The 19,527-nt window shown below is 37.4% G+C and overlaps 1 protein-coding gene across 1 annotated transcript; it reads left to right on the top strand.

The window, feature by feature from the left end:
- Positions 1-10,519: 10,519 nt before the first annotated feature.
- LOC141796772 (putative oxidoreductase YjmC) lies at positions 10,520-19,161 on the top strand. The gene is made up of 11 exons (XM_074678037.1): positions 10,520-10,915; positions 13,331-13,479; positions 13,547-13,735; positions 15,150-15,211; positions 15,320-15,373; positions 15,457-15,555; positions 16,659-16,794; positions 18,123-18,241; positions 18,461-18,556; positions 18,650-18,760; positions 18,853-19,161. Exons 1-11 carry the CDS (start codon positions 10,833-10,835, stop codon positions 18,916-18,918), a joined length of 1,164 nt encoding a protein of 387 aa, XP_074534138.1. The 5' UTR covers positions 10,520-10,832; the 3' UTR covers positions 18,919-19,161.
- The last annotated feature ends 366 nt before the right edge of the window (positions 19,162-19,527 follow it).

The following is a 19,527-nucleotide window of genomic DNA, read 5'->3' as shown; positions in this document are numbered from 1 at the left end:
CCATCCAAATCACAGCCTTCTGCTACGACTTTCTATTCTGCTCCTGTGGTCGAGGAGAAACGCTCACAGATGTCTGAGCGTGAAGAGGAGAATTACAGGGTGGGAGCCTGCAGGGCACAGGGAGGGGGCGCCAACAGGGGGCGCTCTGCCTCTGGGCTGGAGGAGGACGGGGACGTCGTGCAGGACGAACACAAACTCTGAACCTCCATGTTTCACAGTAAGATGAACCTCGAAGTGTTTGACAGAATAATAACAGAGTGGGAAAAACAGAAACACACTGAAAGCTCTGAGTTCTGTATCTGCAGAGCTGAGAGTGACCAGCAGGTGGTGCTGTGGTGCAGGAGGGAGGCTTATGAAGCATGGGGAGCAGTCTTGGTGAGGTTTGCTGGATGTAAAGAGGTCAAGAGGAAAGTTTAATGTGATCCTTTTTCATTTTTTATTTAAATCAAGAGGAGGTTGTGATCCTGAGTTTAAGCACAGAAAATCAAGATGTAACTGCTCAGCTGACTTCAAATGTTTTGGTTTCCTAGACAATAAATAAATAAATAAATAAAATAAAATAAATAAATAAATACATAAATGGGGACATGTTTGAGTCGAAGCAACAAGAACATATTTTGAGATAACGTTTGAAAAACCCAGAAATAATAATAATAATGATAATAATAATAATAATAATAATAATAATAATAATAATATTGGGGGAAAAAAACATTTTCAATATTCATGAGCTGACCACTAATTTTAAATTTTTACAGAAGAGTTTTGGTATTTAAATGAATCCTTGATGAGAGTGTTTCATTATAGTGTTGAGTTAAATGTTCTTACAGGTGAGGGTTAAGTTACCAAACAGTCAAAATACAGCTTGCGTTTCAATTTCAAAGTTAAAACTTAATAAAATTTCATTATTTGTATTTATTGTTTTGTAGTTTAATTAACAATATTTCTGCACTTAACCCCTTACTGCCTGAATTAATTAACAGTTATAAAAATAGACTGTTTTATGTGTTTTTTCATTCTTACAGATGTTAAATCAAGTGGAGAGTTATAACTAAGTTATCTAAAGACAGAAGAAGTTGATCCCCTCACAAATATACTGAGACATAGTGGATCTGATAGGATCTTTGGTTTGTGTAGACTATGAATCAATAGGTAATAATGAGATAAAAAGTTCATTTCAGCTGCACCAAGACCTAACAGGCATCAAGGGGTTAATGTTTAAATTAACGAAATTAAATATAATTCCAGGGCTGGATCCAAAGTTTATAAACGTTCGGCTCATACGTGACTTCCGGTTCCGCCTTCGTTCACGTAAACGAGAGGGAGTTTGAATCATTTTTCATTTCAAATATTTATTAAAATTTTCCTCGACAGTCATTATTGTTTTTAGGATTTTTGATTTACATGTGCTGTGTTTCTTTAGTTTTTCCTGCTTTAAATATGATTTTTTTTTTGTCTCGTGAAAATGGCGGGAAGACGCTTGGACCAAACCCCATTCAAAAAAGTGTTGATTTACGATTAATCGTTTCCGTCAGAAGAACGATTGTTTTAGTGATTGTTTTCTCATTATTTGTGATCATTTTAAAGGTCTAACATTTTTTTTACTTCTGTATAATAACTTTACAAAAGAGTATAGTTTCTAATGGTTATTTAGGGTCAGTTCAAACGGACGATGCCTCTGAATCAGATTAACCATAATCTGCTGGTTTTCCAAGGAGGTTTGGTTCACTGAGGAAATGGAAACTGAAAATATTCCAGTACGGATTATTCCTGTTTGATAAGGGTTTTTTCGTTTTGAAGAGCTAAATACTTTAATATTTACAAAACCTGGGTTACACAATCACTTGTATTATTATATAATAATAACTTTATGTAAAAAACATCCTAAAAAACAAATGTTTATAAAATTCTTGAAATGAAAGATCATGGCAGGGATATTTAGAAGGTCATCAAAATGTACATTTAATAGAAGGAAAATTTTTTTTTTTAAAAGAAATCCAATCATTTAAAAAAAAAAAATGAAGAAGCTCAAATTAAAGTTGGGCTCTGCAGGAATTTTGGTTAATTGTTGATTTCTAGGAAAATCCTGCAGACTCTACCTTTCAGCAAAACGTTGCCATGAAACCGATGAAATTTCCACAAAAATTAAAGGAGAAAAAAGAAAAGGTTGTAGGAAAAAGAAGAAGACATCATATCAGAGAGAAGGATATGAAGCAATGAGGTAAGAAGAAATAAAAGACTATAAATGAATATTCCTTCATAGGAATAAATGAATAGACTAAGGTCATCCTATAACAGTGAGTCAGGAAAAGCTGTTTTTAAGAAGAGTAATATTCCTGTGTTCTTTGTTTTTCTCATTATTTTGTGCACAACAATAAGAAACCTGTGACTATTTACCTGAGCTTTAATCTACCTACATATGCCTGTTAGTGTACACAGGGCAACGTCCACACAAACACACACCCAGAGACACACAGAGACAGGCTAATCCTCGCTGACACACAGACCGTCAGCTGTGTTTGGGCATGCTGACTGTTGTTACAGTGACTTTCTGCTCAATGCATGGATTAAACACGTCAAACACGTGAAGGGTGGAGCTTAATCTGTCCTCCTCTTTTTTTTATCACCACATACATTAAGACCTGCCATCTTTACACTAAACCACAGGCTGCACAGATCTCCTCAGGCCAGAAATGAAGCTCACGCTCCGGTTCATGTCTCAACTCATTCAACGCCATCACACCATCGAGTCCCATCTCTGTGTCTGGACTGAATCCAACATGTTTCCAGCTTTGCATATTCGATCCAAACAGGTTGAGTGACACGACACTGGATTTGACTTTTCAGACTTCTGTCACAGACTCACCCTCACTTCATCAGAAACAGGCCCACAGCGTGCTCCCCTCTCTGCGTGATCCCCTCTGCGCTGTGAACGGTAAAGATGTTTAAGAGCTGAGTTTCTGTGAGCCTGCAGCGTGTTTCCTCACCAGCTCAAATCCTCTGGAAACCTGCAGAAAGAAAAACCTCATTAGCTCTTTGCTTGCTTACATAATGTCCAGATAGGAAACATGTGACAGCTACACTGTAAATTAAAAAAATAAAAAAATAAAATCCTAATTTCACTGTTGATTATACTATATTTTTCTGTTTAAAAAAATAAAAAATTATGTATTTTTTTTAAGTATTAAACATTGTAAAATTATAGAAATTATCCGTAAATTAATAAACTGTCTGTGCTCCACAGCACAGACCAGCATGTCTGTGCTCCACATAGCATTCTCCGTGTATCCAATGAATTTGACAGTGTGTTTTATGTTAATAAACAAGATGCATTGATGGGCTTTGTTATATCGGCCATTTTTAAAATGAAGTGTAATAAAGATTAGACAGTCGGTCTGTGCAGAGGTGCACAGACAGCCTCTCAGGAGGGCGCTTTAGCTTGTGTTTTGTCTCCCAAGTGGACACTTTGGTTTTTAAAGAGCTATGCCAATATAGAAGAAACTGGAAGCAGTTTTTCCTTTATGACTTTGTTAAACCGCAAATCTACCATGAACCTTTTGTCGTCATGTGAGGGACCTTGTTATCATTTTGTTTTTACAGTACACACAAGGATATTTTGATCTCACTTTGACAAGCTAACATTTTAGTTTTACATAATTGTAAATTTTTATAGTTCAACAATTTTTTATTTAACTTATTAATATTATGTTATATATCAGTTAAATTCTTGCCTTTATTTTTTTATTTAGTTACTTGTTTACTTTTTACTTCTGGCCTTTCTGTCCTGTATTACTGAGTGTTCTACCTAAAACTGAAATCTCTCTCTCTTTTTTTTTTTAAATACTTGGACATACATGTTTGCAAGCCTTTGGTCCAATTAGAATAAAAATAAGAAAGAAAAAAAAAAAAAAACGCTTAGTTTTTCCACACAGTCTTTACCACATTTGCATTAGACGGCAGTTTTTGCTGTTTTGTCCCTCATACCACACTGTAGTCTGGATATCAACTGCACATTTAAATGGGACATTTCATCAGTATATAATAGTACCGTCGTGGGATTTAAAAATTAATCTAATTAATTACAGAATTTCTAATTAATTAATCAAATTAATCATATTTTAATCTCATATCTGCTTAAGGTCCCCGAATAAAGAATCTGAATCCTGGGATATGACACAAAGAAGAGAAGAATTTTAAATCCACATTTTTTTCAACTGACCAATATTAAAATGTCTGTGTTTGCTGCTACTGACATCCATGGACGTCAGTTCGAGGAATATATTTGTATATTTATAACACATTGATTTGCGGTGTAATTAATTAATCTGATTAACGGGTTAAAGTGGCAGCCCAAGTATAAACCTCTATTTGTGTTTGTCCACTGAACGTGAACCTTTGTTTCTGTCTGATAAAACTCAAACTGATCTCTGCTCAGAATCTGCCCAACTTGTGACATCACAAGTTGAGTATTTCTAATACTGCGCCGTCTTCAGACGACTCTGACTTCCTCCCATCAGACAGCACCTTGCAGACAGAGATCAGGGAATAAACCTGTGTGTTCAGCTTTATGTTTGTTTGCTGCCGCTCCGACAGACGGAGGCTCAGAGTCTGCACGTCAGGACACAAACACAACCTCCCACACCAACCATACATCGACAGACATCACAACAGACATCACAACAGAAATCACAACAGCACATGTAATTAAAGCCAGAGCTGCTCCAGAGGAGGGAGCAGTGAATCATTTCTTCCAAACATCTTGTTTACGTCCTCCTCGTATGGCCTGGAGATCTGCTCATTGTTTTTAATCCCAGCAACACAAACAAACAGCTGAAGTATCAGACTACGAACCTCGTCAGCGGAGGATTCTGTCGTTATACATGTTTCATATGGGCAGGAAATATACGCTCACAGACACAGGATCCTGTTTTCCAGTCTACACAGTTTGGCCCCCCTCAGCCCCCCACAGACTGAGCTCCTGTGCAGATAATCTGCAGGATGAAGAGTTGCTCAACGGGGCTGTTGCAATGGTTCAGAGGGAGTTGTCTCTGCAGCCACAAAGACATCGATCTATTTCATTTTATATTTTCTTTCTGTCTTTTCTTTTTGGACTAAGGGGGTGTGGGGTATTTAAACGTCTGGATCCCCACAGGAACACGAAGCAGAACATACGCAGATGAGCAGTAAAGTGGAGCAGAAAAGTGGAGCGTTCAAATATTTGTTAATAAGCAGCGTAGAGACGGGGTCAGTGGACGTCCATCGATGAACATCGTGGTCAAAGGTGGAGGTTTCAACAGAACCAGCCTGCTGATAACTTTACGCACATGTTTGAGTAAGAACAAAAAACTGGGACCCCCTGCTGTGGGATTACACTCTGATTAATCTAAAAACAGACAAATGAACAAAATGCTCATATTCCTGTGTTTCCTAAATAACTCTTGTGTGAATTGCTCATCATCTTTTGATAGTCATTCTTACTTTAAATTACATCCCTTCCATTTTCCAACCCGTAACAAAAAAGTGATCAACTATCAAAACACTCTCACACATTGTGACAACCAACGCCATCACAGGGACGGATGCTATCATCAACAAGCAAAGCCACTTAATCACTGGGAGGACTGTGATTGGCTGAGGTAACCACCCAGAAACATCTGGATACAACCAAAACTTCAACATCCAGGCAGAGGAGGGGGTTTAAGGCAGACACAGATACTGACACACATGTAAAAAGGCCCAGAGGAGACGACTGAGCAGGATTATTCCTTTTTTTTTTTTTTTAAATCCTGCAGACCATACCTTTTAATAAAGTTTTCTTAAGTTTTTAATAGAGTTTCTGAAATAAAAGTTAAGTAATTACACATTTTTTAATGTGAAACGTGCATGTTAACCCCCCTTTTGTCATGGTAAGAGGAATACTGATAGTTTTTTATAGGGGATGTTCGATACCACTTTTTATGCAGACCGATACCAGTACGAGTACTCCCTCTTGAGTACTTAATACAGAGTACCGATACTACTTCTACTTTTGATACAAAAGATTTCAGTTAACAGTGACAGATCATTTTGATCAAAGACAGCTCAGTCACTCAGACATTAAGTCCAAATGAAACACAAAAAACTCCCTCTCTGGGTTTTGAATTTTTTTTTATAAAAAATAAAAAAATATATATAAAAAGTGCACAATAAAACTAACAACTGTCAGAGTTTAAGTATATTTGAAAGTACAGTAAAGTGCAAAATAAAAAAGTTTAACTGTTAACTCTCCCTCCTTCATTCATATTGTCTGAACGGGACCTGGTGCACGTTTGCCGTGGCATCAAACTGCAGCATGTAGTGGCGAGAAGATTTTTTTTGCCTAGAGTATCTGCAGCTGGTATCTGCAGCCTTCACGAGTACTGATACCTTGAGAAAAGGCTGGTATCGGACTGATACCGATACCTGGTATTGGTATTCACCCATCCCTAGTTTTTTAAATTTGAAAAACTTAAACTTAACCCCTAAAATCTACACTTTGACTCCAAGTTTGTTATTGTAGCGATAACAGAGTATGGGCTCTAGATTTTTTTGGGGGTGAATCAGCAGTTGGTTATTTTGAAAAGAAAAATAAAAAGCATCTATTCCTGAAACAAAGTGTGTCTAAGGCTAAATTTATTTCTATTGGCCTAAGGTACTTCCATACCATAGGAGAGCATTGCATCATGACTTTATATCTATCTATCTATCCATCTATCTGTCCGTCCGTCTGTCTGTCCGTCCATCTATCTATCTATCTATCTATCTATAGATTGATACATCTAAAAAAATACATATTAAAACCATTGTTTTTAAAATGAAAATTTTTACAGTGCATGTCTCTACTGGGCAGTGTAACTTTGCATTCAACATCTTGTCCATACTGTAAATGTTTTAATCTGCAGTTCCTGGAGTGTCCACTTGAGGCTGTCTACAAAAACAGCAGAAACCACATACACACCCATTCTAAATGCTGATTTTTCCCTGGTTCGGACCTGGTTTTAGCTCAAATGGATCATTTCTCAGAATGTTTTTTTTAACACATTATCGATAAAGTTATTAAACTGACGTGTTGTCCATATAAGGGCGTGGCTGATGGGGCCGGCAGGTGAGGAGGTTAAAGTCTCACCTGTTTTAAAGCAGTGAGGTATCAACCAGTTTGTGGTCTCTGTATGTTCCTTCCTTCTTTACAGGGACTGAAATGAGTACGTTCATTTGCTTTTTCCCATAAGCCCTGGGGCCTGGAAAGATCTTTATGGGCCTGATGTGGAGCCGGTTCTTTCTCAGCATGTGGTGCTTAATGTACAACATGAGCTCTTACCTGTTTTACTACTTCTGCTCCCTCCTCCTCCTTCTCTCTGGTATTCAAAGCAGTTCAGTGTCTCTTATACAAACTGTAAAGTCTCATGTAGTTATAAGTAAGAACTCAAATATTTTAAATATTAAAAGTCAGGTAAAACATGTGTTTTGATCAGTAACAGGAAGCTGTGAATGTTTTATCTGTTTTTATCCTGAGCTCTCTCCCTGCAGAGCGACCCTCTGTATTTCCCTTTATCACAGTTTGCTCAACGCCCCGAGCCCCCAGACCCCACCAAGCCAGAACAGGCCTGTGTGATGATGATGATGATGATGAAGATGATGGTGGTGCACTCCTCCTCCCCTCTGAGCCCCTCCCCCCTCCCCCAGCCGGCCCACTGACACACAGACGAGCTGACAGGATACCTGTCTGACACACACACACACGGGGCGTCTCCACACGCTGCTGCTGGTCCTGAAGAGCGAGTTGACCGAGAGGATCACACACACTTTGCTCAAGAGCACAGAGCAGAGACGGCATCCAGCTGAGAGGAAGAGACCAGCAGCCAACATGAGCAGGTAAGAGCTGAAGCATGGAGGAGAGACAGAGCAAACTCTTTCTGTGATGGTCTGATGGAAACACTCACAAACTCAAACAAACAAACAAAGTGGGCTGTGTTTGAGATGTTTGAGATGTTTGAGATGTTTGAGATGTTTGAGATGAGTGAAATGTTGCTGAACTCGTGTTTACCTGTCATGTTTTCACGCAGCCTCAGGCTCAGAGGGAGTTACTCCTCCAGGTGAGGCCGGTTTCTGATGGAGCAGATCTCTTTTGTTTCCTGATCCTATAGATTTCTGATGTCGTCAAAGCTCAGACTGAGAGAGGATCTGTTATCAGGAGCTTTGTGTCAGGAACTTTAGGTTTAAGAGAAAACTTTTCTGAGCACTCATCTGTCTCATTTCAGCGTGTGTGTGCTGTATAGAATATATACACACACTGAAATATGCTAATTTGAGTTTTTACTTCTTTGCTTTTATTTAAAGTTTAACTTTTATATGACGGCTCTGACAACGAAACAACTGTCTGGTCAGTACCTATAGAAGTACCTGATTCAGTATCCATCCCCAGTCTACACAGCTTGATGATTGTTTATTAATATGAATGAATGAATGAATGAATGAATGAATGAATGAAAAACTGAATTTGGATCATGTAATAACAAAATGAAAAAAAAGAAAGAAATTTAAAAAGGAAACAGACAAAGTCATCACAAACATGCATCTGCAGAAAATAGAAAAAAGAAGATAAACTGCTCGTTAAAGTCTGAATGTGATGTGAGTCTGCACGCTCAGAACAAAGGAGGAAGAGGTAGACGACTAATTAAATCCTTCCCCTTTAATTATTGTAAAATGCTCCTTTAAACAAATAAAAAACAAATAAATGTAGAGAATAACAAAGTTCTAATCAACAAAAGTATCTAATTTTATAGTGATAATAATTTCTTAAATTAAATATCATTCAATTTATATATCTATTTATTTCACATAATAAAAAAATATATAATATTTATAATAAAAATAACATAGATAATAATTTTATTTCAATGGTGCCTTTCAGAAAACTCAAGGACACCTTACTACATGAGAGAAGTCCAAAAGTGAAAGTACGTGGGTACAAAACAAAATAAAAAAAATATATGTTAGAGACAAAAATAAACTAATAAACAAAGGATAAGGGAGAGAGGAAATTGGATTAGTATTAAGCTATTGATTAATAATAATAATTAAAAATAATTACAATAATGATAATAATTATATATAAATATATATACATATATATACATATATATGTATATTCATCTCAACTCAACTTTATTTATAAAGCACTTTAAAACAACTCAGTTGAAACAGAGTGCTGTACATAAAAGCAGTGCGGGAATAAATAAGCAAATAAAACAAATAGATCATTAAAACAAAGGTGCATATAGTAAAATAAATTGTGATATTATTCTAAAAAAGTTCAAAACAATGAAACAATTAATAAAAAAAACTAAAACAAATCGTAAAAACACTAAAACATGAGCAATCTCAAGCTGGGTTAAAAGCCAAAGATTAAAAATGGGTTTGAGCTAAAACCAGGTCTGAACCAGGTGGATATCAGTGTTTTGAATGGATGTGTATGGGGTTTCTGCTGTTTTTGTAGACAGCCTCTAGTGGACACTCCAGGAACTGCATTTTAAAAACACTTGGGTATGGACTAGACATTCAAGGCATGGTCAAACTGGCCAGCAAAGCCATATATATATATATATATATATATATATATATATATATATATATATATATATATATATATATATATATATATATATATATATATATATATATATATATATATATAATATAAACAGTCATACAGTAAAGTTATGATTATTATATATAATTATTATAATAGATAGTACTTGTGATGCAAAGACTAATCATAGAGCTTTAGGCCACATGCTTTTATTTTGAAAAGTTTTGTCTTGAACTGACTGTAATGAGTCAGAGTTGAGGATGTGTGGAGGGAAAGAGTTACAGAGAGTTGGACCTGGTTCAGTCCGTGTTCTCCGTGATGCTGGGTTTGATGTTTGTTGATCTCTAACATCTGAACACGTTGTTGTCTTTGGAGGTCAGTCTAACCAGGGGCGTCCAAACCGTTTCCACAGAGGGCGGCGCTGGGTTTTGATTGATTCAGCTGACGTATTTATAAACCCTGAGAGTTTCCTGAGTGCTCTGTGTGTTAACTCCTTTCTATCATCACAGACTGATGAAATCACAGCTCACCTGTCCCTCAGGTGCTCAGTTTCCTGCAGGGTTACAGGCTGCGTGAACATGTGTCAGCTCAAAGAGGAGCTTTAAACAGAGACGTTTCTCATCCAGTCACCTGGGAAACCTTCTCTGAGGAGGAACAACGACTCCTGACGATCTCCTGACTGACGTGAAGAGCTCAGAGTTTGAGCAGCAGATTAGGAACGAGGGTAAAGTTCACACTGTGTTTGTTTTCTGAGGAAAGCTAACAGTGGACCTCCTGACGTTAAAGATCCACCACAGGTTTGTTCCTGATGAGGGACACCTGTCTGTTTATACACAGGTGTTTCTGCTGATGATGATGATGATGATGATGATGAAGTTTTTCAACCCCAGTCAGAAACTCCCCATGGGGTCTTTACGATCAAACTGAGCAGAAACAGAAGTCAGGGAGACTTTAGAAACAGCTGGGAGGCGTTCAGGGACACAGATGAACTCGTTCAGCAGGATTTCAGATTGGATATAACGGATTGTTGGGTCGTAGGGAACGACCTGCTGCCATGTGATGCTCTGGAGCTCTGTGATGAGTCGTAATCTGATTCATTCAGACGTTTCTTTACATTCAGACCCACTCAGTGTATGAATCCTTGGGGTTTGGCTGCACATTCAGTCCAGATCCAGATCCTGGCTCTGGTCTGTGCTGGTGGTTTTCCCTCCCTGAGCTCGGCTGAATGTACAGAACATTTTGTCACGTTGGAAACGGATGCAGAGCCCGCCGCACGCCGCCAGCAGCACGTATCTGGACACAATTATGGTAAATTCCAAACGTTTTATGAGTTTGTCGTCCCCCCGCCGCCCCGTGTTTTAATGACGGAAAATGTAAATGAGGAAAACACGCAGAGGATGTAAAGAAGAGGAGGAGGAAATCACAGAAACCTCTGCAGAGCCTCTGGAGGAATCACCAAGCTACTTCAGGATGATCGATCTGTAACGTAATATTTATGATATTTGTGCAGGAGACGGTGAGAAATGTTCACAGAAAGTTGTGCAAGTTTCTGCAGAGAGAAAGATTTCCTTTGGCCGAGTTTCGACTGAAACAGTTTGAGTTTAACCCCTCACTGCCTGGATTAATTTACAGTCACAGAAAAGTTGTTAAAGTCTCTGTGAGGAGTTTCTGAGTGATCTTAAAAAGTCTCTCTTCTAGATATCTACCTGATCCTAATCCACACTTTACAATAAGATTATCAGCACCAATATTACAGGTTATTACTAAATGATACTTCTCAGCTTCCTGATCAGGCCGAGCAGGATCAGATTGATTTACAGCACGTCTAAGTCTCTATGGCAACACCGCGCCAGCTGATGAAGTTTATCAGAGAGAAGAGAGATCTGTGTTTTTCTCTGCTGAAAACGATTTCTGTGATTAATTTTGTAGTGATGGTGGACACTGGAGCCTAACTGTCAGACAGAAAAAGGACAGAAGAGAAGAAGAAAGAGAAACAGGAGAGAGATAGAGCACAAGCTAAAGGCTAACACACAGGTTAAAGCCTAAAAAAATAAGAAAAATGCTAAAATATGACCTAAGGGAAAGAACATGAGCAAAACGCTAAAACATGAGCGAAAGGCTTAAAAACGAGCCAAAGGCTAAAAAATGAGCCAAATGCTAAAAAATGAGCTAAAGGCTAACACACCAGCTAAAGGCTAAAATATTAGCAAAACGCTAAAACACAAGCTAAAGGCTAAAAACAGGAGCTTAAGGCTAAAAAATATGAGCTTAAGGCTAGAACACACGCTAAATGCTAAAACATGTGCTAAAGGCTAAACAACAGGCTAAAAGCTTAAAATAGAGCTTAACGCTAAAAGACTTAGACATAAGCTAATAGCTAATACACAGATTAAAGGCTGAAATGTGAACTCCAGGCTTGCACGGAGATTAAAGGCTAAAAAAGGTCCTAAAAGCTAAAATACAGATTGAATGCAACAACATCGATGAAAAGCTAAGAAATGAGTCATCCGCTAAAACATGGGATGGAGGCTGAAACGCGGATAAAAGCTAAATCACATGCTAACGGCTAAAAATAGAATTTAAGGCAAAAAAAAAAAAAACATGAGCTCAAAGCTAAAAGCTAAAACACAAATAAAGGCTTAGAAATTAGCTAAAGGCTTAAACCCTGGTTAAAGGCTAAATCACATGCTAAAGCCTGAAACATGGACATGGCTAACACATGGGCTAAAGGCTAAAAATCAGGGGCCAAATCCTAAAGCACTTGTTCAAGGCTAAAACACATGCCAAAGGTTGAAACATGGGCTAACAGCTAAAAAATATGAGCTAAAAGCTAAAACCCAGAAAGAAGGCTATGCAAGAGCTATAGGCTAAAACGTGGACTAAGGCTAAAACACAGATAAAAGGCTGAAAAACATGGGCCAAAAGCTAAAATACGGATAAAAAGCTAAGACATGGGCTCAAAGCTAAAACAGAAATAAAGGCTAAGAAATGAGCTAAAGGCTAAAACATGGATTAAACTGTTGGTGCTCATGTCCGTCCCAGCCCTCGGTCAGCAGATTTTCCTCCGTGGTCGGTTCAAACTGGAGACTGATTAGAAACAGATTTACAGCCTGGATGTTTGAAACCCGTGGAGAAAAGTCTGAATCCAGGATTTCTGTGTGGTTTGTTTTAGCTGATCTCTCTAATGGACCTTCTTTTGATTTTTTGGCGTAGAGCTCACTGAACTTCGAGTGAAGAGCGGAAGATTAAAGTCCTCAGAGGATCCACTCGTCTGTGTTTTTAGGTCAAAGGTCAAAGGTCAGAGGTTCCATTCTGGACTGGATCACCTTTTTTTCTCCTCCTGAAGTCAGATTTGATCTGCAGCTTTGTCAAACTTTGGTCAGAGGTGTTGAACACATATTGTGAGTGACATCAGGCGTCTAATGTTCCCGGCTCTCCTCAGATTAAACGATCCTGTTCTTCACCTCTGAACGTGTAACTGCACACAGCCTGAGCAAATACCATCTATTTACTCAGCTCCTGATACACAGCAGCCACAGGCAGCAGGACGCACAGCGTTCACCTCAGCCTGCTGCAGTCAGAGAGAGCTACCATCATGTTCAGGCCACTTTCTCCAATCCTCCAAAAACTCCCAGGTTCACAGAGTCTGAGCTCCAGACCACACGGCCCCAGAGGAGCCTGTGTGAGGGCCCAGGTCAGATCTCAGTCTGTGTCCCTCTGCAGGTGTCTGATCAGGAAGGAGGAGGTGCAGAGCTTCATCGAGAGGTGCATGACGGCCGTGGGCACCAAGCAGCATCACGCCTGCAGCCTCGCCAAGGTCCTGGTGGAGGGGGACCACAGGGGCCACTACAGCCACGGACTCAACAGGATGGGTCAGTGTGGGGCCTGATGGTGTCTGTGGAGTCTGTGAACACGGTCTGACCTCTGCTCCACCCACAGATATGTACGTCAAAGACATCAAGTCAGGAATCTGCGCCAAGGACGGCGAGCCCGTGCTGGAGAAGGAGAGCGCCGCCACGGCGCTGGTGGACGGGAGGAACCTGCTGGGGCCCGTGGTGGGAAACTTCTGCATGAATCTGGCGATCCAGAAAGCCAAAGAGGTCGGCGTTGGCTGGGTGGTCGCACGTGGTGAGTCACTGTCAGTGTTCGGCAAGTTACTAAAAAAGTAACTAGTTACATTTCAAAGTAACTTTTGACACTGTCTAAACCAGAGGTCTGCAACCTTTAATCTTACTCTTAAAATCTACATTATCTTCACAATAAAGACAAAAAAAAGTTTATAAAATTCTTAACATGGTAAAAATCGAGTGAAAAATCATCATCATCAATCAAACAAAAAGTTATTTTGTGATAGTAAATTTGAACATGTGATGTCTTATTTTTTTATTTTCATTAAAATTGCAAGTATTGAAAAAACGTCAAATGTCATGAATTTCATAAATTTTAAAATTCTAAATAAGCTGCAAAAGTCACCAAAATTTTCAAATAAAAACAACATTTAAAAAAAATATTTTAAAAAAAGTTCCAAAATGTGCTTTTTTTTTTTTTCTAAAACTTTAGCCAAATCTTTTAAAAAAATGTCAAGAAATTGAAATTAAAAAAATCTCCAAAGGTAAGAAACAAATTTGGAACATTTTTAAAATACCAAAAATTTGCAAAAAATCTTTAAACATTTAGATTTTCAATTATTTCTAAAAATGTAAACAATTTTTGAATTTAATAAATGTTTAAGGGCATTATATTAAAATATTTTTAAAAAAGTAATTCCAAACCTTGCTATTTTTTCCAAAAAATTAGCTTTATGTATAAAAAAAATGTCCAGAAATTGAAATGAAAACAATTTACAAAGGCTAAGAAAAAACTCCAGAAATTTTAAAAAAATGTAATGTTGAAAAAAATGTTTTGAACAAGTTGAAATAAAAAAAATGCAAAAATTCTTTAAAAAAAATAAATTTTCAATTATTTTTAAAAAATCTAAAACAATTTTTGAATTTGATAACAGTATAACAGCATTATATTGAAATATTTTAAAAAGTAATTACAAATTTGGGTGTTTTTTTTTTTTCTTAAAACTTATCTAAACCTTCCAAAAATGTCAAGAAATTGAAATTTAAAAAAAATAAAGGCTAGAAAAAAAATGCAGAAATTGAAAAAAAATGAAATGTTGAAAAAAAAATCGAAAATTCTGAACAATTTTGAAATTTTAAATTTTTTCGAAAAAATAATTTTCATTTTTTTTTAAATACTTAAAATAATTTCTGAATTTGATAACATTATCACAGCATTATGTTAAACACTGTTATTTTTAATCCTGTTATTCCCAACACAAGTTACTGTTACTATAAGAACACAAGGAACAGGGATGACTGCAGGACTCGGCTCCTGCCCACAGCGCCAAAATAACCAAAAGCTGGTTAAACTACCATGATATAACACAATCAAACTGTAAGATAGCATATTCTAAATAAATGCTTCAGAGTGGTAAAATCTGGCATTTAAAGTCATTTTGTAAATTCTATTTTCGTGTCACTTTCCTCCTCAGGCTCCAATCACTACGGCATCGCTGGATATTACGCAATGCAGGCTCTGAAAGAAAACATGATCGTGAGTAAAACGTTTCTACAGCTGAACTACCTTTGATTTGTTGTCCCTCTGTGAGCTTTTCTGAACATGTTTCCCGATGGGTTAACGAGAATCATCTGATCCTATCAGGGCATGTCTTTCACCAACACATCCCCCCTGGTGGTTCCCACGCGAGGAAAGGCGGTACGTCTCTTTTTTCCCACACTTAAACTTTACAGTAAAGAGCTTTTCTGTCTCTGTCCATTAACCTGAGTCTGTGTCTGCAGTGCACTCTGGGTACCAACCCCATCAGTGTGGCGGCTCCCGCTAAAGATGGAGACAGCTTCGTGCTGGACATGGCGACGTCAGCAGTCGCTCTGGGAAAGGTGGGGTCAGGTTTGCAATCGTTCAGAGCATAAAGTTTAAGCAGAGTGTAGCAAACAGCTTTAGCATTTTAGCTAAGCTACTGTTTCAGGTATTGAAATGAGGCTCATCTATTCACACAAAATTCCCAAACTCTACAAAAAGCAACAAAGGAAAAGTTCCCCTTTAATATAAAGACATTGTATGTTGGCCAGTAGGTGTCAGAAGTCAACTCTAGTGGGTTTTCTTTTAGGCGATTTTCTCAATGGACACAAAAAAGTTGTGAAAGTATTTGAAAAAAACACAACCACTGTTTTCTTTTTTAACCTCAGCTATTAAACTATAGCTAAAATCCTAACGTTATAGCTAACGTTATAGCATGGCTGTTCCTTAATGCTAAATATAAGATGACATATTACTGATAAATATTATAGAAGTTTATTTGTCAAAGCTAAAGTTAAGAAAGAAAATTATTTTTCGAGGTACTTTCACAACTTTTCTGTGTCCACTGGGAAAACCTACCTCTTCTTCTGTTGTCATATGGCTCTTGCAAATTGTCTGACACCTCCTGGCCACCGTACCATTGAAATTGCAACAGAAATGTCGCAAACACTCAAAAAAAAATAAGTTCATCAAAAAAATAAATAAATAAATAAATAAATAAATAATAATAAATAAAATAAATATTAAAAGAAAAAAAATAAATAAAAATTAATACTATTCTAATATAATAAATATTGAATAAATAAGAATAATAATAAATAAAAGAAGCGTACTCACCAGTCCTGGTCCCTCAGTTCTTTGTCAAGTCCCAGGAGACTGCCCCCTGCTGGCTCAGTGGTCATGGTCCTCCAAACCCGAAACTTTCCTCTTTTCATTTGACTGATGGGGAAGAAAAACACCATTAAAAACAAGAATAAAAAAAAACTCATTTTCTCGTCCTTACAAAAGAAAGAGCAAAACAAAGACAGAAACAAAACGTCCTGATAAAAAAACAATGAAACATCATGATAATGAACCTTTAAAGGGACATGTCACCAAATAACTGGATAAGCATGGTTTAAATAATAAAGGATTAAATTCTTCTGACCCCCCCTCATCCCATGTCTCCGTCTTCTTGGCTCAGGTGGAGCTCCACGACCGCCGTAATGACCCCATACCTGAGGGCTGGGGCTGTGACGCCGACGGGAAAATGTCCACTGACCCCAAAAAGGTCCTGAACGGAGGAGGACTGGTGCCGATTGGAGGCAGTGAAGCAACAGGTCAGACTGAGGCTGATAAAAGTCCGTACGGGGGGGCGGGGGAAAACCAGATCCATGAAGTCAATGAGTTCAGACTCTGCCTGGTGTTCAACAGATTTCTCACTTTATTCTGTCATTTACCAGATTAACTCGGAAACAGCACAAACTGAATCATCTGAGCCAGGGGTCTGCAACTTTTGCTTTCATAGGAGTCATTTTCCCTCAGCTCACCTGGATTAAAGTCGTTCAGGAGACACAAAATCTACTTTATCTTCACAATAAAGACAAAAAAGTGGATATAACTTTAGACAAAGTAGAAATCAAGTGAAAAATTACCTTAACAAGATTTTTTTTGTTTATAAAATTGTACTTGTTTTTTTTTTGTTTTAAATAAATTTGCAAATATTTCAAAAATAAAAAGAAAAATTTGTAATGTCATAAATTTCATAAATTTCATAAAGTTTGATAAGTTACAATAAGTCCCAAAATTATGAAACTTTACAAATTTGGGGAGAAAAAAAAACATAAAATTGAAATATAAAAAAATGTGAAAAAAAAATCCCCAAATTTTGACATTTCAGAAATTTTTAAAAAAAAAAAAAAAAAAAAAAAAAAACGTCATTCCAATAAACTTGCAAAATTTATGAAATTTTGATAAGGGACAAAAACTCCCTAAGTTATGAAATTTCACAAATTTATGGCAAAAAGAAAAGAAAAATGAAAGTTAAAAAATGGGCAAAAAAAATCCAAAAAACTTGAAATATCAAAAATTTACAAAAAAAATAAATCTAAAAGAAATGCTTTTTTTTTTTTTTTTTTTTTAAAAATATTAATTAAAAAAACATTTAAAAAAAAAAGTTCCAAAAAATGAGAGAGCCACAGGTTGCAGACCCTTGAATCTGGAAAATGTCTATTTTGTTTGAGCTTTTATTTTGAAAGAGCTTTACTTGATTTGTAATGTCCTGCAGCTCAAATCCTTTCCCCCAATTTCTTAATTCAATTAAATTTTTCTGTCACAATCAGTTTATTCTTTTCGCTAGAAGCAATTTTTCATATTCAGATTTTGTTTCATTGAGTTGAAGGAAGTCGTCTGCCGTCCATGATTTTATTTCTGCCCGAGAAATTTTGTGATGTGTGTGTTCACCAGCTCTGATGGGAAGGTAAAGTTTGGTATCATCAGCATAAAATATTATATCTCTGAATTATTGACACAAAGAGTTAAATAGAAAATATTGTAGGACCCAGAACAGCACCCTGAGGAACACCATGGATTTAAGGCATCTAAATGTGTGTTTGTGTGTGTTTGTGTGTTTGTGTGTGTGTGTTTGTGTGTGTGTTGTCCCCCTCAGGAGGTTACAAAGGCTTCGGTCTGGGGATGATGGTGGAGGTGTTTTGTGGCATACTGGCAGGAGCTCACTACAGTAACAACGTTCGTACGTGGAAAGTCACGGACCGTGTTGCAGACCTGGTGGGTTTGTTGGTTTTGGTTTTTGGTTTGTGCTGCACCTTGTGTTTGATGTTTCTGCCAGTCGCTCTTATCTAAGAGATAAGTCTCATCAGTCAGTCCGAGCTGGCCGACGTCACGTCACACTCTGTTCACCGTGTGTTTGGGATCACTGCCGACGTCACGTCACGCTCTGTTCACTGTGTGTTTGGGATCACTGCTGACATCACGTTCTGGTTTCAGGGTCAGTGCTTCGTAGCGATCAACCCAGAAAACTTTGCTCCCGAGTTCAATAAGAGGATGTCTGATCTACTGTCTATCCAAAGAGAGATGGACGCTGTGAGTATGAGCTGCTGCTGCTGCTGTCATTTATCAAACAGAGCATGCTAATAGCATTTAGCTTCATGCTGTGTCTGCCTCCTCTGGTCACAGGCCGACCCTGACTGTCCTGTGCTGACGGCTGGAGACCCGGAGAGGATGAACATGAAGAAGTGTGACGATCTGGGCGGGATCCCTTATCACATCAACGTCGTCAACCACATGGTAAGAGGGGAGGCCTTAGTGTTTGAGGCCCTCTGCATCACAGGTACAGTTTTTTAAAGGAAACTCCATGTTTTTGTTTTTTACTTCCTCAGAACGAAGAAGCGAAGAAGGTTGGAGTCAGCGAGCTGCTGCCGGTCGACAAACTCATCTCGATCTAAGTCTCCTCAGGTTCTGAGCGTCTGCTGGCGCTGATGTTCACCACGTTAACAAACCTCTGTTAATGACCATCAAATGTGATGGCGATCATATTTTATAGACTTTAAAATGAAAATATTAAATATTTATTTTTATTGAAGCCCCTGGAAATAGTTTTTAAATATTCTTCTGTCTGTGGACAGTTTTAACTTTTCAAAGTGTTGTATCTTTGAACGCTACTACGCACATTCCTTGTTGGAAACTGTGTCGGCTGTGAGTGAGTTGAAGTTTTTAACTGTACAATAAATGAATATTTGTCCTTTTTAGGAATTAAAAACATTTGAAATTGACCAAGAAAGCATTAAGCTGAGTTTGAGCCTTCACCTGAAAAATCTGAATTTTCTTTTTTTTTTTTTTTTTTTTTTTTTGTTTTATTCTGATTTTTTTTTTCTTTTAAAAAAGGCCAAAAACTGTGTAAAGGTTATTTTTCTTTTCCTTTCCTTTTTTTTATTTTAATGAAGCCAATAATGGTGTAATTTTTTTTTCTTTTCTTTACTTTTTTTGAATAAAGTCAAAAACTGTGTAAAGGTTTTTTCTCTTTTATTTTCTTTTTTTTTCTTTTTGTTTTTTTC

The sequence above is a fragment of the Halichoeres trimaculatus genome, unplaced genomic scaffold (assembly GCF_033239565.1).
Source record: "Halichoeres trimaculatus isolate MK-OKI-2021-1 unplaced genomic scaffold, fHalTri1.1 fHalTri1_scaffold_10, whole genome shotgun sequence".
Taxonomy (NCBI): Eukaryota; Metazoa; Chordata; class Actinopteri; order Labriformes; family Labridae; genus Halichoeres; species Halichoeres trimaculatus.
The sequence above is the reverse complement of the archived record's forward strand: the minus strand, read 5'-3'. Positions and strand labels throughout refer to the sequence as shown.